Raw genomic sequence first — 27,300 nt, 5'->3', positions numbered from 1 at the left:
GCGAGTCCAGTCCATGCTTGTCCTAGGGATGAATGAGTCACTGTACCGATTCGTACGGCACAATGGCACCCCTACTTTAAGGGATGCCATTGCGGGCCGAAATATAAGACGGAGGGGCAAGAAGGGTTCCTTTTAAAAGGGGATTCAAATGAAAAACTGTGAAAAAGGGGAGAGACGGAAACCTTGCGGCGTGGCGAAAGATCAGGTAGGTTAAGGGTTCGTTTCATTGAAGGGATACTTGCATAGCGAGCATTAGATAAGACAAAGCGTGCACCGTGGTTTTGAATACCTTCTAGAGTAGAAACTAATGAAGACTGAGTCGGATACCAAATGGCTGAAGCATACCCCAATTTGGAGCGAACTATAGTTTTGTAAAGAGTTAGCTTCTGGGAAGAAGGGGCAGAGCTAAAATTACGGCGCAAGTAACCAAAGCATGTGGTTAGCTTTATTAGTAAGATAGTCAATATGCGAGTGCCAAGGAAGCTTATTTGATATGTGAAGGCCGAGATACTTGTAAGAGGTAACTGACGTCCCAGGTGCACCCTTAATAAAGTACGTGCGCGTGGCAGTGTTACGAGATATTTGTATGGCCTTCAATTTATTCGAATTTAGTTGCATGCAACAACTAGAACACCACTCAGTTACGCGGTTTAGGTCGTCCAGGAGCTCTTGGTAATCGGAAGGATTAGTAATTTTACGGTACAGAGCACAGTCAAGAGCGGAAAACTTTATGAAAGAAGAAAGAACGCAGTTCGGAAGATCGTTAATATAGATTAGAAAGAGAAGTGGACCCTGGACTGAGCCTTGAGGAACACCTGCTGGTACATAAGAAAACCGAGAAATAGTTATTAGCGTTTACAAACTGCGTCCGGTTAGAAAGAAAATTTTTATCCACTCGAGTACATTTATGTCCAAGCTAAGTTCAGTCAGTTTAAGCAGAAGTAAATCGTGGGTCACAGAGTCAAAGGCTTTGGCAAAATCAAGAAATACGCAGTCAATGTCGGTACCTAGATCAGAAATTGCAACGAGTTCGTTAGTAATTGATAAAGAGCCGTGCTTCACAGGAAAAGAATGTACGGAAATCATGTTGACAGGGGTTGAAAAAGGAGTTTGATTCTAAAAACTCAGCCAAATGTGAATACATTATATGCTCGAGAATTTTACATGAAATGCTTGTTAGTGAGATAGGCCTGTAATTGCTGGTGTTGCAATCTCACCGCTGGCACCCGTTGTTGCAAATGGGTCGCAAGCCCCAAGGGTAGCGTTGGCCTGGCGGCCTGGGGCACAACTGGAAGCATCCGAAGGTCCTGGCAAAGCATGAGTCGACTGCTAACAGAACAAGTTGTTTATTCTAGCATAGCAAAAGAGCGGCCGGTCAGATCGACCGAAGTGGAGAGACGGGAGAGCACGTTACTCAACGGAAGAAATCGGAGCCTCTCTCGGCGTCCGGGGGCAGCTGCTTTTATACTCTCGGAGTCGAGGGCAAGAAGGAACGGCTTGGGATGAGGCCACGTGACGGCGGTGCTCAGGCACGTTGAGACTAGAAGGTGGCGCACCCGCCGGGCCGGCGCCGGTCAGACCTCCTCGCTTCACAGTTGGGGGAGCTCCTCTTCTCGCCTGCCGCGCTTTGACAAGCGTGGGCACCAACATGCACACACACACACACGCGCACACGAAGACACGTGGCATTGAAACATGCCTGGACGCGCTTGGCGGGGAGGCGCTGCGGCAGCGCTAAAAGGGCCAAAATGTCCGCCGCTTTGAACGAAGCCCCGGCGTCCGTTGCATCCGCGCCGGCTATACCGCGCGTCGTAGGGGAAACGTAACACTGGGTAAGTGTGTGTTACCTGATTTGTGAACAGGAATCACCTTTCCCACGCACCAGTCGTGTGGAAGAACAGACTGCTGTAATGACTGAGTGAAAATGTGTGACGAAATAACAGCAGAAAATAGATTAGTACACTTCAAAATTTTTGAATTCCGGTGCTCTGGGCCGGCAGAGGAGGTCGTTTCTGATTGTTAATTAGGTAGCTAACAGCAACCCAGTCAACAGAGATTGAATGCATGGGCGAAAAACCAGAATTGGTTAAAAGCGGTAATCTATGTGGCTTCGCGGCAACATGGGAAGAAAACACCGTCATTAAATACATTACAGTATTCTTCAGGAGCCCCAGGTTCATCATTGGGGTAGTTTAATTGGATAATTTTGCTTGGAGTACTGTTAACTATGGTACATAATTTTCGAGGATTAGCTTGCAAGATGGACGGAAGTGTAACAAAATAAAAATGCCGTTTCGCACTAGCGGCGGCTGCATTGTAGTCACTTTCAGTGCAGTAGCAAGCGGACCAAGTAACGTCACTGCGTGAAGCTTTTGCCCGAAAAAAACCGCTTTATTCTTTTTTTATTTTTATGAAGTCGCTTCACGAAGGGGTTGAACCAAGCGGACCATGGCTTTCAAGCGACTGTCTTTTGCGGTACGAAAGGTCCGATGAGTGAATTTATTTTTGAAAATGCACCAATTTTCTTCAATCTTTCTTCGCTGATAAAAAATTTTCTTGAATCTTTTCTTCGCTGATCGCAATTAGCGAGGTAAAAAGCTGCGAAATTTTCCATTTCAACGGTAATGGAAGCCAAGTCGGCTTTGCGGTAATCGTGGATGACCTTCGTAGTTTCCTTAACAGGAGCCCGCGTGATGATATGAAAAGTGAGTGCAAGGTGATCACATAAGCCTTTTGAGTAAAGGATTGGGGAAACGGCGTCAGGGTTCGTAGTGAGAATCAGGTCTAGTATGTTAGTTAAAGAGGCAGACACGCGCGTTGGTTTCAGTTCAAGCTGGGTGAAGTGGAAGTCCAAACAAGTGTTTATAAACTGGGTGCTCTAAAAAGACTGGGACGTTGCCGTGTCGTTATGCCAAATGATATGGGGAAAGTTGAAGTCACCAAGATGAAAAAGGTGAAAAGATGAAAAATTTGTTTAATGCGTCATGAAGGTCATCGCAAAATGATGTCGAAGCAGTTGGAGGGCGATAGCAAGTGCAGAAAATGACATCTCTATTGTCCAGTACAACGAGCATGCAAACAAGTTCAAGTGGTGTTTCTATGGAAACTGAGTTCGCAGTGAGCTTTCAGTGACTGCAATCAAGACACCTCCACCTGACCGCACGCCATGACCACAGCGATAACATGAATACAGTTTTCCGCAATAAAAAATTTCGCTATTTTTTATCTCAGCAGAGAGCCATGTAGCGGGGGGACATACGATGTCAGCAGCGCATTAATCAATCAGTGAGGGCACTGCAGAACTTTTATTTAGTAAACTTCACGCTTTAGTGAAAAAAAAAACGGATATGCTGTTATTACATTGCGCGTGTGCTAGTTATGTCGAACCATTTCCTTCAATAGCTTGACGTGACCGAACTGAAGAGCATGCTGCACATGGCATGTCGACTTCGCATACATTGTCAGTGGTAGAACAGTAAACGTACCACTTGTTCAAAAATAGCTTGTTTAGCCGTATTCAGTATGGCTGGCGCGATGCCTTAGCAAAATGAAGTAGCTTTTTCCTAGACTGGCACGTTGCTCGGCAAAAATATTAGCCCGCAGATACCCCGATGGATTTCAGTTGAAATGTTAGTGCCAGAATTTTATTCTTTAGGTTTGAGCAAGAAAATTTAATTATAATCGGGCGAGTTTTATAAGCAGTATACGAGGCAAGTCGGTGGGCTCTACATACCATATTCTCGGGGACCTCAAGCTTAAGATTATGAGATAAAAAATTCACATACCAACTTATCGGACTGCGCCCATGTTTCTGCCGGATTGACGGAAATGCCATAAAATATTAAGTTATCACGGCGGGAGCGATCTTCTATATCATCGAGACGTGTCAGGAGAGAGGCATTTTCAGTTTTAACGGCGTGAGCTGCAACTGCAGGTATGTCAGCTGTCGACGGGTTAAGCTCAGGTGATTCAACAAGCGATTCAACTGTCGTTAATCTAGTGGTTAAATCTGACGCTTGATTAGTTAATTGACCTTGCTTTCCTTTTACGTCGGCGAGACCACTCATTACCTCTGTGTGTCGGGAATCTATTTTTGCTGAAAGGGCAGAAATGGCTGCAAGAAGTTCTTCGTACTGCTTGTCAGTTCCCGCTCCGGGATTAAGTTCAATGTCACTGCATTGGATGAGTAACCTTGCAACAAACGCGCATTCACACAGTGAGGCAAAAGATACACTTGGACATGGAAAAAGCAGCAGACCAACATTTCTCGTACATTTAGAGTAAAGAGACGGAGCTTCACAAACCTGCATGTGGAAGCTAAAAGGGTTTAGCGGCGACTGCATGGTTGGCGCTTTCCCGTGCCCACTGAAAGGGGCTGGATGAAGCCACCTGCTTAAGTATAGCCAGAAGGGAGATGTCGCTCCTGGCGGCTGTCGGGTGCAAGGATATGAAGATGGCGCCCTGGATTGCTTGCTGGCACCAAAGATCTTGACTTGCGTCATATAACAGGATTGGAAGTGGTGTCGGTGAGTCATTAAAGATGAGCACTGGTGAAACCGCATATGCGCAGGTCGACGGATACAGCCATACTCCAAGAAGCGCGACGAAATGCATGTGGAAGCAAAAAGAGTTTAGCGGCGACTGCATGGTTGCCGGTATCCCGTACGCACTCTGATGGTTTTAGTTAACCGATAACTAAAAAAAACTTGAATGATGCTTGCGTTCGTGTGCTCAAAAATATTTAATATTAGCATGAATAACACCCACCAAGTCTACGCCGTTGACCTAGATGCGTCAGTTATTTTTTTGTTCTCAGTGGAACACTTTGGTGACGTGTCAGGACCTTGAGAACCCGCTTCGGCTGGTGGACAGGGCCGGGCCGTTGGTAGAGAGCCGTGGTTTCCTAGAACAAGGAGGCCACCGACCTCAAGAACATGGGCCCGGTTGTCACATTAGTTTGTTCGATCCATCCATTAGCCATGTTTCGTTGGTACAGAGAGTATTAACATAATCCGATTCCGCAAGGTCAGTTAAATTGCATCGTTTCTCAATTTGTATCTATGTCGTGTTGGGCTTTATCACGCTTCGTTAAACGTGCACATCGGCGCCAAAAATTGAAATTCGTCCTAGAAAACTGCTTCATAAGGACAAATTTGCTGCTCTCAGTGATATTGCTCTCAGTTCAAAGCACGTTTTTAAACCTGATGTCAACTTCATGTAGGATCCCCCTACCCCTCCCACCCCACACATTTGCATAATCATATGGAACATTACTCCATGCCATTGTTGCAACATGCGGCTTGTACAAGACCCCTCCCCCTCCCCGTACCTTCCTACATTCATATGGAACATACTTCATGCGATATTTGGGAATATACGGCTTTTTTGTAGGACCACGCATGCACTTGTTTATAAGTATAGTACTTGCCCCATAACGTGTAACGGAACGTATGGGTTTCATCTGAAACCCACCATACGTTCTTAGGATGAAATCGCGCATGCCCCATGTAATATATGAGAACATGCGGGTTTCATGTGAGACCCTCAATACTTGCCTAAAATCATAAGGGACATACCGTTTTGATAAAATGGAAACATAAGGTTTTATGTAAAACCGTCCATATATTCATCAATTCATATAGGGTATGTCCTGTAGATGTGATAAAAAAGAACGCATAGGTTTTGGGCTGGACATCTATAATTTTACATACCCAATCTTGGGCTTCTCCCACATAATGTAGAGGAACACACTGCTTTTAGTGTACCCCATCCGCTCATGTGGAAATAATACATGTGGGGCGTACTTTCCTTAAAAGATGGTCACCTGTTTTATAAAAATATGATTTTCCAGATGCGTGGAGGCTTTCTCTACTATTCATTGCTTCATCGTGGTGGACACTTGGTGCAAAGTAGGCGTCACAGTCCGTTCGATAGTTAACAATAATTTGTTTATTAGCGCTTTAGTTGTTCGTTTTGAGACATGTCTCAACAGCCGTACTGCAGCACGGCGCCGTTGGAGGCTAAACCAACATACGCGATTTCTAAGACGCCATCTGTTATCAAGTTGTTGTTGTTTTTTTGTTGTTGTTGTGGTTGTTTTGTTTTTTGTGCACAAAACTTCCCCTTCCCCGTTCAGACTCGAAAGCAGGGTACATGAACAGCGCCAGGAGCACTACCACCCACGTAGTTCCCGACTCTGTGCTGATGTAGAGCATCTCATTGCGATGAGCGGCCGAGATACCAATTCTGTCATCGCGCGTTAGCGTGAGAGGTTCACTGGATCATAGGCGTGCAGAAGCGCTCAGCCAGATGACGTAAATAAAACAAACAGTATGATAGGCATCGCATACTTTTTCGTTCAAGAGTGGCACATCACCATTACCACATTTAGTGACGATAAGTTGGTGCGAATAATTGTAGGAACTATGTTTCTTAGTTCAGTAGCCCGGTTTTCTGCTCATTAAACCGTGGAATTTGGAGGGAAGCAAGTTTGCAGGAAGGAGGTAAGATACAGACAGAGGTAGATGTACCTCAGACTTCGGGAAGTTGCTGAAACCTGCAAATTGCAATAAATACATCAACGCTTTGTTTAAATTTTTAAATAAATATCGTATTGTGAAATAATTCGTATTAGAGCTCATGCTGGCCAGAAAGAGACCTTGGTGTTAAGTACTTTGGTTGCCTTACTGATATGTATCGTGGCCTCTCTATGAAACCGAAATGTTTAATGCGATACTGTTAAGGGCTCCGTATCGCAAAATATCCGATGTCGGCGTCGGACGTCGCTTGGAGCAACATCATTCCGAACCACAACCACGCAGGCCTTCTGCGTGGCGCAGAGGTGTTAGTGAAATAACTGAATTCCTCAAAGCAAAATACGGCAGAAAAATCGTAAAGTACGACGTAAACACAACCTACAGATACAATAGCGTCGGGGTTGAATTTGAATATACAAGAAAACATAATTCTTTTACGCGGGAAGTCAGATAGAATGCGCCTTTCCGGAGCAGCGCGGCCGGCTCGGTTCCTTGCGACATCGACGCGATCGCCTATGTGCATCCGCAATAAAACTGCGGTTTCCGTGAAACGTGACAAGTTGTCCGGGATCTCCGAAATCTATCGAGTACCACTCTTAAAGACGAAGCCTAGGCGTCTTTCAACTTTTGCTGTGTGTTGCGCTTATGTGTTTTAAATTGATGTACGTGAAAGAAAATCTAGAAAGTCACGCTTTGTTCCTGGCCGGTACCGATAACGAAAGTAACGACGTAGGCCTCACGGGGAAATTCTCTTGTTTTTGTTGGATTTCGCAGGAGCAGCAAAATCTCGTTAAGAAAATACAGGAGAACTTCTACAAGTATTTCAAGCGGGATTCTGTCCTTCCTACATACGCTAATTATGGGGGAAAATACCCAATCCTCGAGGACTTTGTTGGAGCCCACCTGCTGATTCGAGACCCCCATGACAACGCGATATCAATCACGGCAAGCCTCAACAATGAGTGAGAATCATTCATGAATTGATTTACCAGTTTTGGGATGGGGCCTGCATGGACCTAATAAGACGATGCTCAACACTCGCATCCTAAAGAAAACTGGAACCAATTTCGGGGCGCGCATTCTTTTTTAGTGTAGTGAAAAGCCTCACGATCACAGTGAGCAATCAGCAGTGGCAGTTCGGTAAACGTTATGAAACATTTCTTTGCTAATAGTCTTTTATATGCGGTCACGATCTCATGGTGAACTCTTGCGCTGGAAACAGAATGGGTGAGCTCAATAGCGATTGTACGACGTCATTGATGGTAATCAGAGAAGGGCGGCACTTAGCAGGAAAAAACGTTTGTCTGTGCACTAACTTTATACTCACAGGAATGTTTAATTGTTTCTGTAATAATAAGTACGTGCTTTTACTATTTCCCGTCCAAATCTAGGTGACAAAGTGCCCATAATTCGCCTAAAATAGTAGATTCTTTGTTTAACGATGGCAAGTTTTGCTGACAGAATTAATTGTATTTTACGCATGGTCTAATTTATTATTGGCGAAGTTATTTTCCGGCCTTCTACCTTAAAAAATACTAGCTTGCATTAATGTGAAGGAACCTGGCTGCTGCGGCGCAAGAGCTAGCACAACAAACTTGTTGCCGCTTGTCAGACGCTGGTCAAACCAGAACGTCGGCCATAGTGGCCGACGTTCTGGCTTGCAACCTTCCATCATAGCTCCGGACGACGACTGCTCTACCCAACCGGCTCCGACACCTGCTGCCACTTCGGCGACCTACATCGCACTCTCCGCTCCCCATGGTCCCTGCGTATTCTCAAGAAAAGTTAGGGAAGACGTTGAGGAATGGATCAGCCTGTACGAGCACGTCTACACCAATAAGCGGTGGGACCTTACTGTCGTGCTCTCCAACGTGGTCTTTTACGTCACTGGCACACATCGAGCTTGGTTTCGGACACACGAAAATGACCTCTCCAGTTGGGATACACTGAAGCAAAAGCTCTGAGACTCGATCGACAACCCTTACAGTCACCAACTTGCTGCGATGAAGGCGTTATCCAGCCGCATGCAGACAACAACAGAGCCCTACACGACGTGCATCCAAGACGTCTTGGCTACATGCCGCGAAGTTGACGTACACAAGACTGAGCCAGACAAGGTTTCCCACATTCTCAAAGGCATCGCCGATGAAGCGTTCACCTTGCTCGTCTCCAACAACGTGGCGACAGTAGACGCAGTTATCAAAGAATGCCGCCGCCTGGAGCTCCCAAAAAGCCAACGTATCGACCAGCAGTTCGCCCATTTACCGAACACCCCTGCTACATTCCTGTGCCGGCGGTCCTCTTCCCAACAACACTGGCGTTGTTACCAAGGTTGTCCGGATAGGAACTGAGGCCGCCTATTCGGCTGGCTTCGACTACAGCTTCTCCAACTCACCTGCAGTCACGTTTTCGTTGATCGAAGCAGTTATCCACCAATAGTTCGCCAACATGAGTCTCCACACCGTCTGCTCGGCCCATAGCCCTGACCCCTGCCCGAATACTTCGATTCCACCGCGTCTCACTTCTTGTTACCCACCGTATTTCAGCAACCCATCTGAATGGTGCACTGTTGAAGACAACCCCATTTGTTTTCACTGCTGTCGAATCGGGCACATTTCTCGCCTCTGTCGCAGTCGCTAGAGTTCCCAAATCCGGACCGCTTATAACTGGCTACTCTCACCAAAGCGGCCGTACTCGTGCCTGTACTGCACGGTTAGATAATGTCGCCACTGAGGAGGAGGAAAAACTTTATTTGCTCTAATTGGTTAGAAATTTGCGGTGGCAGATGCGGTCGGCCGTCTTCACGGTCTTCTTCCCCATCTGCGCAGGGTCGACGCCCCTATTCCAGGGCACCACTGAGGGTGCCCTGGAATAGGGGCGAGCGTGCCTTACTAGTCCATGCTGAACTTTCGGGTCGCTGCTGGAGAGCACCCTCTCCCACTGCTCCGCACTCGGGTCTTTTATTTGAAGGAATTGTTGATTCTGAACGCATTCCCATGTAATGTGATATAAGGTGGGCTTGGCGCCGCACCAGGGGCAAATGTCTGTATACTGGGTGGGAAACATCTTGCTTAGTGTGTTTAGGTTTGGATATGTTCCTGTTTGCAGCCTCCTCCAAGAGGTTGCTTCATGCTGATTTAGGCTGTTGTGGGGTGGAGGGTATTTGATTCGGACCCCCTTATAGTAATTCAAAATGTCTGAGTAGCTTGGGTTGACTGGTACGGGTTCCTCAGGGTCGGTGCTTGTGGCCGCTCGGTTTGTGTGCTCTCGAGCTGCCTTGTCCGCCCTTAGGTTCCCTTCTATTCCAGCGTGTCCCGGTACCCAGAAAATTGTATGCCTGACTTTGTTGTTAGCCCTGCAGGAGCGGAGGATGTGAAGCGCTCTGCGTCCTATTCTGCCGTTCATGTAATTCCGACACGTAGTTTGCGAGTCGGTGAGTATTGTTAAAGACCTTTCGGATCGGTAGCCCTCCACTGCCGCTAGAGCTGCGGCTATTTCCTCAGCTTCCGTTACCGAGCAGTCCTTCATTGACGCGCTGCTGATCTCTTTGTAGTCCTGGCTTATTACTATCGCAGCTGTCTTTACTATGTTTGTGCCTCTTTGCTTGGCGTATACTGCAGCATCTGTGTATACTGTTGTGTTTTTTGTGGCCAGGTACTTTTCGACGTATTTCGCCCTTGCGTCCCTTCGCGCCGTGTGGAGGTTTGGGTCCATGTTTTTGGGTAGGGGGCTAACAGTGTATGTTTTCCGATATTCATCAGGAATCCCCTCCGTTCTTTGGGTTTCTTTGATTGATTCCGCGAAGCCTAGCCTTATTAGCAGTTCCCTTCCCGTTTTGGTCTGCTGGAGTCTCATGAGCTGTGCGATACTTTGGGCTTCTTTTAGTTCTTCGAAGGTGTTGCTTAAACCAAGTGCCATTAGTTTCTCTGTCGATGTATTGTTCGGCAGGTGAAGTGCTGTTTTGTACGCTTTGCGTAAAATTGTGTCCACTTCTTGTATTTCCTGTTTGGTGCAGTTGAAGTACGGGAGTGAGTATGCGACCCTGCTGACCACTAGGTTGCCAACCAGCTTAAGTGTGTCTCCTTCTTTCATCCCACATCTCTTTTGTGACACCCGCGTGATCATGCGTGCTATTTGGGCTGTTGACTGCTTGAGTGTTTTCAGCGTGTGGGTGCAGCGCTGGTTGGATTGCACCCACATTCCAAGGATCCTGATTTGTTGGCTTTCGGGTATCGGCTGCCCCTTTAGCCATATGTTAAGGCTTTCTTTGCTTTTCTTGCCCCGTGTAATTCTCAGAAGCTCGGATTTCTCCGTGGAGCACTCAAGGCCTCTTTCCCCGACGTATTCTTCCACGCAAGTGGCTGCTTCTTGCAGATAGCTTTCTTTTTGGCACAGCGCGCCTTTAGTGGCCCAGATGGTGATGTCATCTGCATAAATGGCGTGTTTTATGCCTTCGATTTTGCTTAGTTTATGCCCTAGGCCAATCATTGCGATGTTAAAGAGTATCGGGGAAATTACTGAACCTTGGGGTGTCCCCTTGTTTGGTGTGGGGAATTTTTGCGATCGAATCTCTCCCAAACCTATTGTTGCTGTTCTATTGGAGAGGAAGGCTTTGACGTATCCGTGTACTTTCTTCCCGCAGTCTACGCTGTTAAGGCCCTCCAGGATTGCCGCGTGGCTTACATTGTCAAAAGCTCCTTTTATGTCTAGTGCCATTAAAATGTGTTCTCCGTTGTATGGTATGTTGCTGAGAACCTCATGTTTAATTTGGAGAAGGACATCCTGTGTCGAAAGCTTGGATCGGAAGCCGAACATACTATGGGGGTATAGCTCGTTTTCCTCCATGCAATGTTGTAGTCTTTTTGTTACTATCCTCTCATATAATTTGCCTAAGCACGATGTGAGGGAGATTGGTCGTAAGTTCGTTACCTGTAGCTTTTTACCTGGTTTGGGAATCATTACAATCTCGGCGTGTTTCCATTCCTCTGGTACCGTTTCCGCAGCCCAGTGTTGGTTGAGGAAGGCGGTGAGTTGTTCCACCTGTTCGTCCCCTAGGTTTCGAATAAGTGAATTTCTGATTTTGTCCGCGCCCGCTGCTGTATTCTTTTTTACGCTTCTTATGGCCGCGCACACCTCTTCTTTTGTGATTGGCCTGTCCAGCAGCTCGTTTTCTTTCCCTTTGTATTGTTGTGTGTAGGCCGCCGGGTGGTCATGTCCGAAACATTTGACTCTGACCTGCTCTAGCAGTTCAGAGTCCGGTCCCTCGAATTAGTGTACCAGGCGGTGTATGGCCTTATTGTTTTCAGATTTTGTTTTTGTTGGGTCCAGGAGCGCCTTGAGTATGTGCCATGTTTTTGCCGTGCTAAGCGTTCCGTTTAGGGACTCGCTAAACTGTTGCCAGTTTTGCCTAGTCAGCTGAGCCGCATACTCCTCCGCCTCCTTGGTTATCTCTGCGATTTTCTTTCTGAGCTTCCTGTTTAGCCTTTGTTTTTTCCATCTTTTAGTGAGCCCGCGTCTTGCCTCCCATAGCTTGAGTAGTCGCGAGTCCACCTCAGGTATTTCCTCTGTTCTTTCTATTTCTTTGGTGTACTTGTCGAGCACCTCCCTGAGCTTGTTTCCCCAGCCTTCTAGCGACTCGATGTTTCCCTCTATAGTTTTGCATTCCTTCCTGAAGGCATTCCAATCTGTCACCTTGGTGGTGCCAATTTTGCGTTTTATTCTTCCGGTTGCCAATTGCGTTTTTAGGATGTAGTGATCGCTGCCCAGATTCTCCAGCAGGTTTTCCCATACCGCCTTGTCTGTTCCCCGGATGTATGTCAGGTCGGGGCATGTGTCGGAGCTTACGCTGTTACCTAGTCTGGTTGGCGTACTGTCGTCTGTTATGAGGGTGCAGCCGTACATATCTGCTGCTTCCTTAACTTGCATGCCTTTCTTGTCTGGTTTTTTGTAACCCCAGGTCAGATCTTTGGCATTGAAATCTCCTACAATCACTAGGGCGTTTGTTTTGGCTAATTTGCTCGCTCCTGCAAAAAGTGTGCGGAAGTCGGCCTCTTTTTGACTCGGAGGACTATAGAGATTTATGACAGACACTGCTGTCCTTTCTTTTCTTTTTTGGAATGATTTCGACAATACCGTGGTCTATGTCTGTGTCGGCTATGCTGTCGTGTGCTATGGCGGTGAGGGATTTACTGATTAGTATTGCTGTGCGTTCTTTTTCATAGCACGTGTAGCCTTTTAGCGTTGGTGTGGTTTTCCCTTTCTCCTGTAGTGCTATGATATCTGGTGGTGTGAGTTGTGTGTTTATGTACTGTAGGAGTTGCCCTTGTTTTTTGCGATAGCCCCTGCAATTCCATTGCCAAATTTCTATTGTTTCGTATCTGGCCATGATTAGTCCTCGGTGTTAGACGCGTTGTAGTTTTCGAGGCCCTGTCTTCTTAGGTTGAATTTGTCTTTAGCTTGTTGTGAGATTTGTTGTTTGCGTTGGTTCCGGATCTCCTGATCCATTATTGCCATTTTCTGTTCTATTCCATTTGTTTTCTCTTGTATAAACGTCATAAATTTTCTCATTTGGTCTTCGAAAGATTCTGGTTGCTGTGGTTGTTGTTGTGGTGGAGTCTGCAGTCTAGGGGGGCTACCTGTCCTTTGATCCTGCAGGGCTTTAATTAGCTCCTCCAACCGTCTTTCTAGCTGTTCTATGCGTTTGCGATATGCTTCGTTTTCCTTTCTAAGATTTTTAAGTTCCTCTCCATTATTATTATCTTTCCCCGAGTGCCGAGGTGGTGTTTTGGGTGGTCCCCAGCTCACCTTAGCGTTATCTTGGGTCTTCTTAATATGTTGTTGTCCCTTGTGTTGCTGCTGCCCCCTCGTGGGCGGAGGCTGCAGCGGTGGGAAGGAGCTGTCCCTGGCTGAGTCTCTCGCCTGGCTCCTCGACTGGCTCCTCGACTGGCTCCTGGCTCGGCTCCTCGAGCGGCTCCGGCTGGCTCGATCGCCCTCCGAGCTCAGCCATCTGGGTCGGCGACTGCGGCTGCGGCTTCGGCCTCGGCGTTGTTGCTGCTGCTGATGCGGTTGTTGGCGGCCGCGGAGCTCCTTGGTGTCCTTGAGGCGCCGCTGGCAGTCCCTGGTTCCGGTTAGGTGGGCTCCTCCGCATACCAGGCACTTCGGTTGGCATTGGTGCCCCTCTGGGGGGCTAGTTGCTCCGCACTGGCGGCAGATTCTCGTTCCCGGCTTTGGGCACACGTCCGAGCGGTGTCCTTGCTCGCCGCATACAAAGCATACTTGTCTAGTTGGTCTGTAGGGGTGGGTCTTGTACTCGCATGCCCCAAAAATGACGTATTTGGGGATTAAGGGGCCGTCGAAAGTGACGAGTGCAGTCTCCGACTTGCCCAGCATTCTGGCGCTCAAGATCTCCACTCCTTGGGTGCGTAGGCGCAACTTGGATTCGAGTAGGTCCGCCGTGATTCCCGGGGGTAGCCCATGAATAACGGCTCTTTTGATGTCTTCAGGTAGCGCCACGTAGGCGTTCACGTCGTAATTTTGCCCGTCAAAGTTGAGGCAGTTGATCTTCCTGATCATCCCGGCTGCTTCCTCGTCCGAGGCGCTTGCGATGATGATGTTGGAACCTGGCCGGAGTCTCACCAGGAACTTGTCCTCTCCGAATTTTCGGCCACACGCTTCCACGATAGCGCGTGCCGCTTGGTACGTCTTGAGCTCCTTAACCTTCAGCCCGCCCTTAGGCCGAATAATGATCTTCGCGTCGTTCAACGGGAGCGGCGGGAGTCTGTGCCTCGACTGCCCCGCCGCGCCGCTCTTTTGTCCTTGTGTCGTTGACGTCAGGCCAGCTGCTGTCGCCGGCGCCATCTTGATATTGTTCTCGGCAGCGTGAGGCTCACCCGGTTTCAAAATTGCGGCGCTCTGCGTAGCGCGCTTAAGCCCTTTCTTCTGGCGTCGGGAATAGTAAATTTGCCAGTTTTTGTCTTCTTCCTGCTGATCTGCCGTGTCTGCCGAACTCGGCATATCTTGCTGCATCGCTAAATCTTCTGATACTCCGCTCCCTAGGCCGCTCTGTCCCGAACATGCGGCGGGATAGGCTTCCTCCATCGCTTGTGTTTCTGACGGATTTTGGGCTGGTCCGTTTGCCGGGTGGTTATAAGTTGTTACGGTCGCCTGCCGGAGGTCCATTCTAGTCGCTACGCTGCTGCGCCCGCGTCCTAGTTGCCCGTTGGATCCCGGGTGCGGCTAGGCCTGATGGCAGGCCCAGCTCGCCGACCAGGGGGAAACTTCAATCTCCGATAAAACTCCAAAAAGTGGGCCTACCGGGTTGAGAGTGGTGTCCTCGTGGTCCAGGTCACTTGCTGAGTCGATTACGCCAAAAGTTTTGGTGGCCCGATGGGTTTGACACTCTGAAAACTTCGAGAATCCACGGAGCCCATGCAACGCACGCCCAACGCCGAATATCTCGCTTGCCGCAGCCCCGTCACTCATATTCGTTGACTCCCTAGAGACGCTCCCAGCTTGAAAACTGGACGACGGAGCGCCTGGAGCTGACGCTGCACTGCTCACTATGCCGTCAAATCTATTGACGCTGCCCACTCATATGAATCTTCTTTGACGTGCAAGGGTCCCTGTGTCTGCTGTTATCGACACTGGGGCTCATTTATCTGTCATGGGCACTGACCTTCGTAACGGCTTGAATGAAATAATAAGGGCCACCACGACGCCTGTGGTCCGTACCGCCGACGGCGGAACAGCCCCCGTAATTTGTATATGTGTGGCCCTCGTCTCCTTCGGCGATCGCTCCACTGTCGTTCTCCTCACAGTCATCGCCCCACGTCCGCACGACACCATCCTCGGCATGAACTTCCTCTCCGCGCAATCTGCTCTCAAAGATTGTTCATCCAGTATTATCCGCATTGACGTGCCTGTTCCGGATCCCGCTTAACCACCCCGAGTCGCCTCAGTTCCGTAGACTTCGTTCGCTTGTCACCTTTGGCACCGAATTGTGTTGACTTTGTGTCATCCCCGCTAGTACCCGGTGCTCACTACATCGCTGCTCCCATGCAAGAAGTCCTCTTTGTACACGGTATCACATTGCCTCAGACAGATTTATTCTCGTACGACTAATAGCGTCTTCCGGCCAGTGGTCAATTTTATCATGACGGCACAAGTGCTGTCATGGGGGATGACTCTGGCCAAACTTTTCCCATTCGAAGATCACTCAGTAGCATCCTCTGCAGCAGGCGTCAGTTCAACTGATCCTCCGCTACCATTTTATTGCGCAACGTTTACCATCGCCGACAAACAGAAAATTATTGTACCCGACATGTCGTCCGAGCACGATCATGAGCTCCACCGCGTTCTGTTTTCATACCACGATATTTATAACTTTACACGATCGTCCTTTGGCCCAAATTACAGCCCTTAAACATATTATAAATACCGACGATGCCACTCCTATTCATCGCCGTCGCTGGCTGAGCGTGAAGTTACTTACGCAGAAGTTCACAATATTCTTGCCAAGAACATTGTTGGACCATTATGTAGTCCGTGGGCGTCACCTGTTCTACTGGTGAAAAAGATAGATGGCTCATGGCGATTTTGCGTGGAATATCGGCACCTTAACATGGTTAAAGAAAAGGACGTGTTTCCCCTACCTCGCATAGTTGACGCGCTTCATTGCTTCCGCAGTGCTCGCTATTTCTCATCTACTGACCTTCGCTCCGGCTACTGGCAGCTTTTTTTGGGGCGACCTAGAATGCGAGGGGACTACCTTTGTAACATCCAAGCGTCTTTATCAATTCAAAGTGATGCCATTCGGTCTATCTAACGGCCCTGTCCCATTTGAACGCATGATGGACCCTTTTCTTCAAGGTTTCAAATGGGGCACGTGCCTATGGTACCTCGACGACGTTATGGTATTGTCGCCACCATTCACTGCGCACCTCGAGCGCCTCTCAGCAGTCCTGGATGTTTTTCGTTGAGCTGGTCTGCAACTCAACGCATCAAAATGCTAATTCGACCATTGCAAGATTACCGTTCTTGGACATCTCGTTGATACGAACGCACTGCAACCGGACCCATGTAAAACTCATACTCTTATGCACTTCTCTGCTCCGAAGTGTATCAAGGATGTGCGCAGCTTCATCGGCCTTTCCTGTTCCTTCCGCCGCTTCGTGAGAAATTTCACGGCGATAGCACGACCATTAATCAAGCTTTTCAATATAGACGCCCCCTTCAAGTGGGGCAATAAGGAGGTCTCTGCCTTCTCGCATTTAATCGACCTTCTCACAACGCCACGCATTCTAGCCAGTTTCGATCCTTCTGCGCCTACTGAAGTCTGTACTAATGCCTGCGGCCAAGGAATCGGCGAAGTACTAGCACAACGCCAGCGCGGCAGCGACCGGAGTTATCGCTTACGCCAGCATGCTCCTCTCATACTCTGAGCGAAACTATTGAATCACTGAGCGTGAGTGCCTGGCCCAGGTTTGGGCGTTTGCAAAGTTCTGCCCATACTTATATGGCCGATCCTTTTCAGTCATTACAGACCATCACGCGCTTCGCGGGTTGTGCTAACTGAAAGATCCGACAGGAAAGCTTGGTCGAAGGGCGTTACGCCTCCAAGAATACTCGTATTCTGTCATCTACAAATCTGACTATCTCTACATGGATGCTGATTGCCAGTCTCGTTACTTGGTCGACGAGTCTGAGGACACCGACAGTAGTACCGCCAACGATATTTTCTCTGTCTGCCTTCGCTAGCATCGCCGATGAGCAGCATCGGAACCTATCGCCGCGAGTGCTCATCGAGCGTCTCCGCTCTACACCTACCGATGCCATCGTTCGCTGATATGTCCTCCAGGGTGGCATGCTGTACGGAAGGAGCTTTATCCCTGACGGATCTGATCTTGTCGTGTCCAAAAATCCACGATGGACTGTGCTTCTTGATCTCCACGACGCACCCACTGCAGGGCATCTTGGGATAACTCGGACGTACGACCGCGCCCGCCGCCGCTTTTATTGGCCCGCTCTCGCTCGCTCTGTCCGACGCTATGTTGCTGCCTGTGATTCCTGCGAGCATCGGAAAACGCCTCAGGTGCTACCAGATGGTCATCTCCAGCCGATCACCATCCCTGTGGAACCACTCTGTCGTGTCGAATTAGACCTCCTCAGCCCCTTTCCCGCGTCTTCCTCTGGGAACAAATGGGTAGCCGCTGCAACTGATTACGCCACCTGAAACGCTATCGCGCAGGCTCTCTCGACTATTTGCGCCACTGGCATCGCAGAATTTCTCATGCATGACATTCCATTAATTCTTGCACATGGCGCCACGAGAAAGCTTCTTACTGACCAAGGTTAAAACTTTTTGTCCTAAGTTATCGCTGACATTGTGTGCTCCAGCTCCACTCAACTGAAGCTCACGACCTCGTAGCCTCCTCAAACTAATGAACTGACGGAGCGGCTAAACCGTAGCCTCACATATATGCTGTACATGTACGTTTCAAAGGACTGCCATGACTGGTACATTGCCTTGCGGAACGTCACATTTGCGCACAATTTCTCTCCGCAAGACACCGCCGGATTTGCTCCATTGTATCTATTGTACCGTCGCGGACCGATCTTGCCCCTTGATGCTGCGCTTCCTCCTGCTGCGACCTCAACAGGCGAGTATGCGCGCCACGCCATTCCCTTCGCCGACCATGCGCGTCAGCTTGCCCATACTCGACTGACGCTCTCGCAAAACAATCAGCGGTGTCCGTACAACGCCCGCCATTGTGACGCACAGTTTTGGTCTGGTACGCTGGTGCTCGTGTGGTCGCTGCCTTGTCACGTCGGACTTTCAGAGAAGGTCCTTTGGCGATACACGGGGCCCAACCGCGTGCTGTGCCAGGTGATGCCAATGACGGATAAAATTGCTCCTGTCAATTCGACCTCATCCTCTACTCTGGCTTCCGGTGATATTGTACACGTCAGTATGCGCAAGGCCTACTATACTGCTTCCGAGCTCGGCCTTTAGATGCTTCGGGATGGCGATTTTGCCGCTGGGTTTGGACTACGGACCGGTATTTACGATGACGAGGAGGCCAGTAGTGCGAAGACGACGACGACGATTAGAGGCTAGCGGGGGTGTTGCTTCGTGGCCAAGTGTGGCGTATCTGTTCGTAAATATACCTTTATATAGCTTCGCGTCTGCGTCTTCCTACGTAACAATATTTTTATGCTCCCTGCAGAATCAAGACCTCTTCGAGGGATCTCCAATCATCTCTGTCTTGCTTTAGCTGACTAGAATTCTCACAAGCAATTTTTTTATAATTTAATCACCTCGCCTGACATTCTGCCATCCTGGACTGCGCTTCGCTTCCCTTGACACCTATTCTGTAACTCTGATAGTATACTTGGTGTCTGCCCTACGCATTACATTACCGGTTCAGCTCCTTTCTTTTTTCCTAATGCGTACGAAATTATCGGTGATCCTCACCGCTGTCTTCGTGTCTCTTAACGTTAGGCCTAAAATCTTTCTATCCATCACTCCTTGCGTGGTTCTAACTTGTTCTCAATCTTCTTTAACATTAAAATTTCTGCAATGACGCGACCTCAGTGCTTGAAAAGAGGTCCTTCTGCCCCACTCGAAGGTTTCTCCACCTAATACATTGTTTTGGGCGACACTTAGAAAATTGCCTCCATGACAGTAGTCCAGACCCCCTTTATTCATTGCTTGCTTGCATCCGCACGGTGGGCGGCGATACGAATGGCCAGCCTCTTTCGCTAGGAGAATTCACTCCTAAAGAGTGCTGAGTGTCAGGCCAGGCATAGTTTCTCACTGTATTGCCTAGAGAAAAATCCCGCGCCACTGCGTTTCTGTATGTATCGGAATGCAAATATTCGGATTCGGATTGGCATCGTTTTTGGAAGAGCCAGGACGCCTTGATGACATAGCTGACTAGCATCCTTCCGTCTTTCACCATAGTCTATTTCCTACAAAAGCAGCCTGTAAAGAGCTCTTTTAGCTTTACTGTTACACAAAAAAATATTTTGCTTAATCATGAGGACTTGTCATTGGATGTACGATTATATGAAACGTCAAAAGTTTCAGCTGGACGCAGCAGGACATACAAGTTTCGCGCATGCTTTAGCACTGTTTGTCGTCTGTTCTCGCTTTTTTCACTTGATAATGCACTGCAGGTGAGTCAATATTGTTGTAGGATGTATTATGGGCGTATGAAAACATTTTACGAAAATTTTATTTCAAGAACGCGTTAACTGGGCAGCCCTAGCCACGTTTTAGATGAAGCCTCGTACAACATAATGCAACACAAGCCTCACACCGCCTCCCCCCCTTTATATTGTCACGTAGTAGTGAAGTATAAAGAACACATCAGCAATACTATGGAAGGTGAAACTAACTTTTATTGGGCGAACCTATGCCCACAAAAACAAGCTACACTTAAAGAACGGCGACAGCGGCGAACACAGTCGGCGATCGTCAAAATCTGATCGGCGGGTCAAGCGCAACCGGCTTTTGTACATCAGTCGTCGAATGTTCCAGAGTAATCGCTGGGACCCGCGTGTCTTCAACAAAGTTCTACACTATTTGCGTTGCGCATACATGCAATCAGACTACACAAGGTTCGGTGACAGAGAGCGGATCGAACCATCGATAATATTCCATAAACTTCCGATACACGCAGGCTTGACCTGCGCTGTGCGATAACATTTCTTAGGCGGTGAAACGTGGTGGCTCGATATAGATAAACAAGTACACGTGTCAATATCGTCATTCCCATGACGGCAGAGCACCAGTTAGAAAAATCCCCATAGATGGCGGCGGCATATTTCCCTCCAAGTAATACAGTGAGAAGCTCTATGGGGCTGGGGGACGTTGCAGCAAAGGCCGAAGCTCCACAGCAACGCCAGCACGGCTGCTGCAGTGCCTGTTTGAACCAGCAAAGGCTGGCTGTTCTCATATGCGCTTTCCACCCAGGCACAAATTCCTCCCTGATCCCGACGTGGAGCCGGTATAACTTAACAATAGCTGCCGAGTTCAAGCGAGGCCGGAAGCCAGCAAATGGGCCCTTGTAGTACATGCGTAGGATGAGCGAATCTGCTCACACACCTTCACTGTCGGCAAGCATCAGTTGTGAGATTGACACAGATTGGGGACGAATTTTTCCGATTTCATTCTTTAGCTTTGCAAGCCCTCGTCTATTTCCAACTGTTGTTAGAAAACTCACTGTTCTTTTCGCATCTAGGACAACACAATGCCCGTTAAGTTTGCATCATTGCAAATTTTATAGAGGACTCAGTAGTATTTGAAAACTTATTCTATCAGATCTGCAAGACTCAGGCATCAAAGAAACAATGCTTGCCCTTTACACCCCTGTTTTCACGCGGCAGCTCGTGCCTCTAAGCCACTCATTCTATTTTCAAATCGCTACAAAGCGTTATAAACCTACGAAAGAATCATGTACGCTTCTACAAAACCTTTAAGGCTCCCAAATACGTTTTAACACGCTCTTCGCGACATTCCGTGATCACGTGAGAGCTGCATAGAGAGCAGGAGAAATCCAGTAATCGTGTGATTTTAAGGTGGAAGGAGGCGCCTGCTTCAGTGGTGTTGTACGTTCGAGGACGCGACGTGGTTTCGTCGTGCGGAAGCGCTCCATCACGAAAAAGTAGGCGGACAGAGTACGTCATTAGTACATCAATTAGGCGCCTGATGGAAGGGTTCCGGAACGAAGAACGTCGTGTTAACGTTATTCCCGTAGGCAGGGACCATCGCAATCAATGTGCTACCTTGCTAGCTTTTTTCTGAATTCTATAAATATTTCTCTTATGCTCTCCACCATCATCTTCGGCAGTTACCTGCACGTAGCCAAAAAAATTTTGCTTATAGTTTGGTCCAGGAGAAAAAAAAACAAGTATTCACAAGACATATTCGCCTGTTTCAATTTTCTTTTCCGCTCTAATTCGGTGGGACACGATGCTACAAGGATAAATCGCAGCAGATCGCGCACAGCGAATGCCGCCCACGCTCTCGCCAATCGCTCTTCTGTTCGAGATCGAGAAACCAAAGGGTGTGAGCCACTTGTGCATTCTTAAAGCATTGTTTGTGCTTGCAACTTGGACCAGAACTACTACCTATACGTAACATCGCTGAGTAGGTTCTCAAGGAATATACGCCAGGTAGTGGGGTTCATAACTTCACAGCTTCAATACACGTCAAACGTAATTTTCTACGCTTCTGCTTCATGTAGGATATTGTGATCTTCTGACTCACAGCCTCGCCTTCTACACTGCAGATTTGGCTGCATGACGATGCTTAGAGATCCAGGCTACTATTTGAACAACTACGGTGCTGCGGCCTGGCGGTGGGATATCGGCACAGATGTTCTGTCTTTGCTGCCACCTAACCATGTGCTCAAGGGTAACAGGTCGGTATTCACATCCATGGTGCCTACCATCATCGCCAGAAAGGAGGGCAGTGTGAACAAGCTGATCGCTGTGCTGGGCTCCACAGGCGGCACTGACAGCATCTCGGCATTGGCTCAGGTACAACCCTCTATGCATGGGAGTGTTGACGGTTTCAATTCTAATACGGATATCCAAAGGGATACACAAATGGTGCTTGCTGGTATGTCCGGGAACTAAAGAGACAAGCGCAAGTTCGTAATGAGTTGGTATTGCCGCTCCCAGAGCTGCTGCTGCTACACGCAGTGTTCATGCAAGTGCAACCTCACGGCCGTGACAAACAACAGGACAAAACAGATGAACCTCAGCGCTAATTGTGTCGAGATAGTGACCTTGTCCTTCTAGGCAAATTCCCGGAGATGTTCGAAACAAATAATGATGATGATTTGAGTATTTTTGAAGCGAAGCTTTTTTTTGCCCCTTCTCCCGACATTCCTGGCACTGGTGTTAGTGAGTCAGGATAATACCATCTTGTCTGCCATGTTATCGCAGGTGTTATGTAAGTGTCGATGGCTTCATTTCAAGCTTTCTGTGGAGAAGGAAGGAGAGAGAGAGAGAGAGAGAATCAACCTTTATTGCGCCCTTAGTAAAGGTTGGTGCGCGCTGGCACCAGACGGGGTGGAACTTTCTTCTCAGGTCCCATATGCGTCCAGCAGTTGCTGGCTCCTAGCCGCCAGCGCGAGCTGGGTCGGTAGGTCGGGGCTGGACCACAAGGCCTCCCATCCCTCGGGGGGGGGGGGGGGCGGTAGGGATGGTGGGGGGTTCTTGAGCTTAGTGCACTCTGCAACGATGTGTGCTAGAGTGCCTTCTGATTGCCTGCAAAACAGGCATGAAGTGTCATGCTCTGTTGGGAACATCTTGTGCAAGAGCACGGGATGCGCTAGCGACCCCGCTTGTATGCGTCACACGATCATTTACTGCCTTCGGCTGAGTTGCGGATGTGGACGGGGAAGCCTACATCTGCCGCATCTGTACATTGGGTGATGTCTTTGTGATTTGTCACAGGGTGCGGCAGCTCTGGCTCGTCCTCCACCCGAATTGACAGTTCTCGGGCATAGTGGTCGACGATTGCGTTGTCTTCCACTTGCGAGTGAGCCGGGACCCACACGATCTCAACAGCCTGTCCCGGTGATTTCCGTTTGGTGAGGATCGCTAGTGCCCCTGGAGAGATATTCCCCTTGCGGTAGCTTGCGTAGGCGGTCTTGGAGTCTCTGACCACGGTCCTCACTCCCAGTCGTGCGAGTGCGAGGGCCACGGCCACTTCTGCTTCGGCTGTATTCGTCGTCCGTATCGACGCGCATGTGATCAGTTTATCGATGGTGGTGACGACCACCGTTGATTTGGTGGCGTGCTTGGGAAGCGAGGCGTCCGCGTAGAGAACCTCGGGGTCCTCTTCCAGCTGTCGAGCCAGTGCCTAGAACCACGCAGAGCGTCTCTCGTCGTTCCTCCCCGGCTGCACGATCCGGTGGAGGGGCTTGGTCTTAATAATGGCTCTCCATGTTGAGGGGAGCGGCTCCGTTGTCGTTTGCTGTTCAATTTGGCATGCTATCTTGCGTAGGATGGTCCGGCGGAGCTCTGTTCGGCTCAGCCTTACTCTAGTGGGATAGGTGTGCTTCCACCTGCTCTTCCACCGTGTTGTGGGCACCCATGTCCAGCAGCTTCTGCGTTGACGAGTAGACTGGGATGCCCATGGCAAGCTTGACTGCTTTCCTTATCGTCGTGTTCAGCGTCTTGCGGTTCACCTTCGTAAGCTGGAGGTACGGGGCGGAGTACGTTACGCGTGACACGACGAATACCACACCAGGCGCTGTGCGTCTTCTTCTTTGATCCGTCTGTTCCGGTTGGTGACTCTCCGGATCATGCTCAAGACCTCCTCTGATGTGGTCTTGATTTTGTTGATGCCTGCGTGCGCCTTGCCGTCGCTGCGCAACAGCAGGCCCAGTCTCCGGATATACGGGGTTGGATGATCTCTGTGTCGTCGATGGTGATAATTATGTTCGGCGGCGGCTCTTTGGTCTTCCGGGCTGTACCATGAGCAGCTCCGATTTCTGTGGGGCGCAGCTCAGGCCGCAGGTCGTGGCATACTCGTGGACGGTCGTTGCCGCTCTCTGCAGGGCTTCCTCCGCCCAGGCATCGCACCCCGCGTGGTTCGTCCACAGCGCTATATTGTCGGCATAGAACGCGTGCTCCACGCCTTCGATCTCATTGAGTAGTTCGGGCAGGGGCCGGAGGGCCAGGTTAAAAAGCAGAGGCGACAGGATCGACCCCTGTGGGGTACCCCTATTTCCGAGCTCCACAGGCTCGAACCATTCCTTACCTATCCGGATAGTCGCCGTTCTATTGGTTGGGAAATCTTTAATATAGCCATAGGTCCTGCGGCCACACCCCGTCTTGCACATGTTCTCGAACACGCTAGCGTGGGACACGTTGTCGAGGCCCCCTTGAGCTCCAAATCCAGTATAGCCCGGGGCGCGTGCCTCGTAGCTCTCTTAATCATTAGTTCGTGTAATGGGATCAGCACATCTTGGGTGTTGAAGTGCTGGCGGAATCCATACATGGTCGTCGGCATCTGACTCGTCTCGTCCAGGTGTGCTTGAAGTCTTCTGATTCCGTTCTTGTGTCCGGCAGCGTCACTGTTCCCGGCAGCGTCACTCGTCTTGCGGCCGGAATACCTATCGCCACCGACATCAATTCGCCCATCAGCTATAAAAGAGCAGGCGCGCACGGATGCGTTTTGTGGGCCCGGCTGCTGTGCTTCAACACAGCACGCTAATCCGCTGATGTTCTACATGCAGGTTAGTAAATCATACAGTCTTTTCACAAAGCGTTCAAGTAATTACTTTCTACTGCAGCTGCCGGGCCCACATTGCTGCCTTTCCATTGTTGTTCAGTGTTGCGATGTTATTCGCTCTTTATTGTTGCTTGCGGGTGACATCGAAACTAACCCACGACCTGATAGTCAAGCCGTACTAAAAGAACTTAAGAGCCTATCTGCAGGTCAATCGCAACTGATCACCGAGATTCAAGGCCTCAAGTCTCAGTTACTAACAACTGACAAAGCAATATCCGATCTCAGCATGCGCATGACGAACCTGGAGACCCACTACCAAAACCTAATCCCCTTGCGTTCTGATATAGAAAGCCTGAAGAGTGATGCTGCCCGTGCAGCACACACAATGCAGAGGCTGGAAGCGCGTCTTGATGATGCCGAGAATCATTCTCGGCGCAACGATCTAATTTTTTATGGTATCGAAGAATCTTCAGGGTCAAAGTCGTTCGCGCAATCCGAGGATATAGTCATTGACCACTGTCGCAAACATATGAGCATCACACTTGACCCAAAATAAATCGAGCGCGCGCACCGCTTGGGCAATCGTGCAGCTAATCGTAGCCGCCCCACAATAGTGAAGTTCACCTTTCTTAAAACAAAAGATCTTGTTCTTTCTAACGGCCGTAAATTTAAAGGAACAAACTTCAGCATTGGCGAGGATTTTACACGTCCTGTTCAATTGGCCCGCAGACAGCTTGTTTCATTCGCGAAAAGCAAATCGGCACCTTACTCCCTGCGCTTTAAAACTCTGTTTATGAGTAATAAGCGCTATGTTTTCGATGAACGCACACAGAGTGTGAAAGAATTGCAATAGCAGCTAACTCGACGCGGGAAAGCCCCTTGCCCTACGGTATCGACACGAGCTAACCTCTACCTTTCCGTAATCTTTGCCAACACACGCAGCTTCCTCCCTAAACGCGATATTCTGTCTAACCTCGTGTTGTCGTCTAACAGTAATTTACTGATAATAACTGAAACCTGGCTTACTGACGATATTACCGATACGGAGGTTCTTGCTGACTTGCCGAATTTTTGCCTTTACCGGAAAGACCGCGAAATCTCACGAGGTGGTGGTGTGCTAATCGCCGCGCATCACCATTTATCGTGCACACTTGTAACCATTGAGACTGACTTAGAAATAACATGGTTAATCTGCCTCGCTTCACCACAGACTGTTCTCTTGGGCGTTTGTTACAGACCACCACATAACACTCCTGATTTTTCGCATAAACTTAATAACATCTTGAGCAAACTTAGGGAAAAACACCCTAACGCAGAAATTCTGCTTTTCGGCGACTTTAATTTTCCGCAAATGAACTGGACTAGCAATAGTGCTTTAATCATAGGCAATGAAGCTGCTAAATAATTTGTTAATGTGTGTCTTAATTCCAGTCCAACTCAACTTGTGTTAGAGCCTACGCGGGTTACAAACGACACATCTAAAGAATTCGACCCTATACTAAGCAGCCATCCTGACAGTCTATCATCGATAACTTACCTCCGTGAGGTAAGTGATCATAAAGTAATTCATGCCACCTTCACCTTTCAACCCATGCGACAACGAAAATCCAACAAAACTATATTACGATTATTACGAGTTAGGCGACTTCTTTTCAACTTTTCAGGCATTATTCCAAATGCACTCGCCTCAAGAAAACTGGGCACTATTTAAAAATAAAATTGATGAACTCGTAAACAAACATATACCAAGAATAACAATGCACACTAACCGAAACAAGCCATGATTCACCAGAGCTTTAAAGAAGCTTGAAAACCGAAAGAAACGTCGCTTCCGGCTAGCCACGCGTCTTGGAAGCACCGAGGCTTGGTCAAAATACTACATGGTAGAGAACGCCTACCTGAGTGCCCTTCGCACTGCTAAAAAATCTTTTTATAACGACGACATGCCCCAGCTACTAACTCAAAATCCTCGGCAGTTCTGGCGCATTTTAAATCCCCAAGAAACTCGTACCATCAGCGTGACGAATGCAGCAGGCGACACCGCCACGGACGCCGAGTGCGCTGATATATTCAACACAGCATTCTTTTCCGTGTTTACAAAAGAAAATACCACTCCAGACTTTCCACTACCTACTACCATAACATCACATATGCCACCCATTGTATTTTCGATAGATGGTATGCTATCAATCACTGAAAAAAAAAAAAAAAAACATTATGTACTTCTTCTGGTGTAGACGAAATTAACTCAAATATCCTAATGAATACTAAGCATATATCCGCGGCATGTTTCACTGTGTTGTTCACGCAATCATTGTTTACAGTACAGGTACTTTACCGGATGATTGGAAAGTGGGAAAGGTCGTTCCAGTATTCAAAGCAGGTAACAAAGACTCCCCCTTAAACTACCGCCCAATTTCGTTAACTAGTGTTCCTTGCAAAATCATGGAACATGTCATATACTCGCATATCATGAACTTTTTAGACTCGGCAAACTTCTTTCATTCTTCT

The 27,300-nt window shown here is 48.6% G+C and overlaps 1 protein-coding gene and 1 pseudogene across 2 annotated transcripts in view; both read left to right on the top strand.

Annotated features, from left to right (window-relative positions):
• The window catches only part of LOC126540908 (uncharacterized), a 314,198-nt gene that overhangs the window by 270,533 nt on the left and 16,365 nt on the right, over window positions 1-27,300 (top strand). For both annotated transcript variants that reach the window (XM_055076072.2, XM_055076073.2), the window contains exons 5-6: window positions 7,311-7,498; window positions 21,830-22,079. In XM_055076072.2, coding sequence (XP_054932047.1) covers window positions 7,311-7,498; window positions 21,830-22,079 — 438 coding nt within the window. The remainder of the gene's footprint in view (window positions 1-7,310; window positions 7,499-21,829; window positions 22,080-27,300) is intronic.
• On the top strand, window positions 22,149-25,642 carry LOC140216133 (uncharacterized; annotated as a pseudogene).

This window comes from Dermacentor andersoni, chromosome 2 (assembly GCF_023375885.2).
Source record: "Dermacentor andersoni chromosome 2, qqDerAnde1_hic_scaffold, whole genome shotgun sequence".
In the NCBI taxonomy this organism is placed as follows: domain Eukaryota; kingdom Metazoa; phylum Arthropoda; class Arachnida; order Ixodida; family Ixodidae; genus Dermacentor; species Dermacentor andersoni.
The sequence above is the reverse complement of the archived record's forward strand: the minus strand, read 5'-3'. Positions and strand labels throughout refer to the sequence as shown.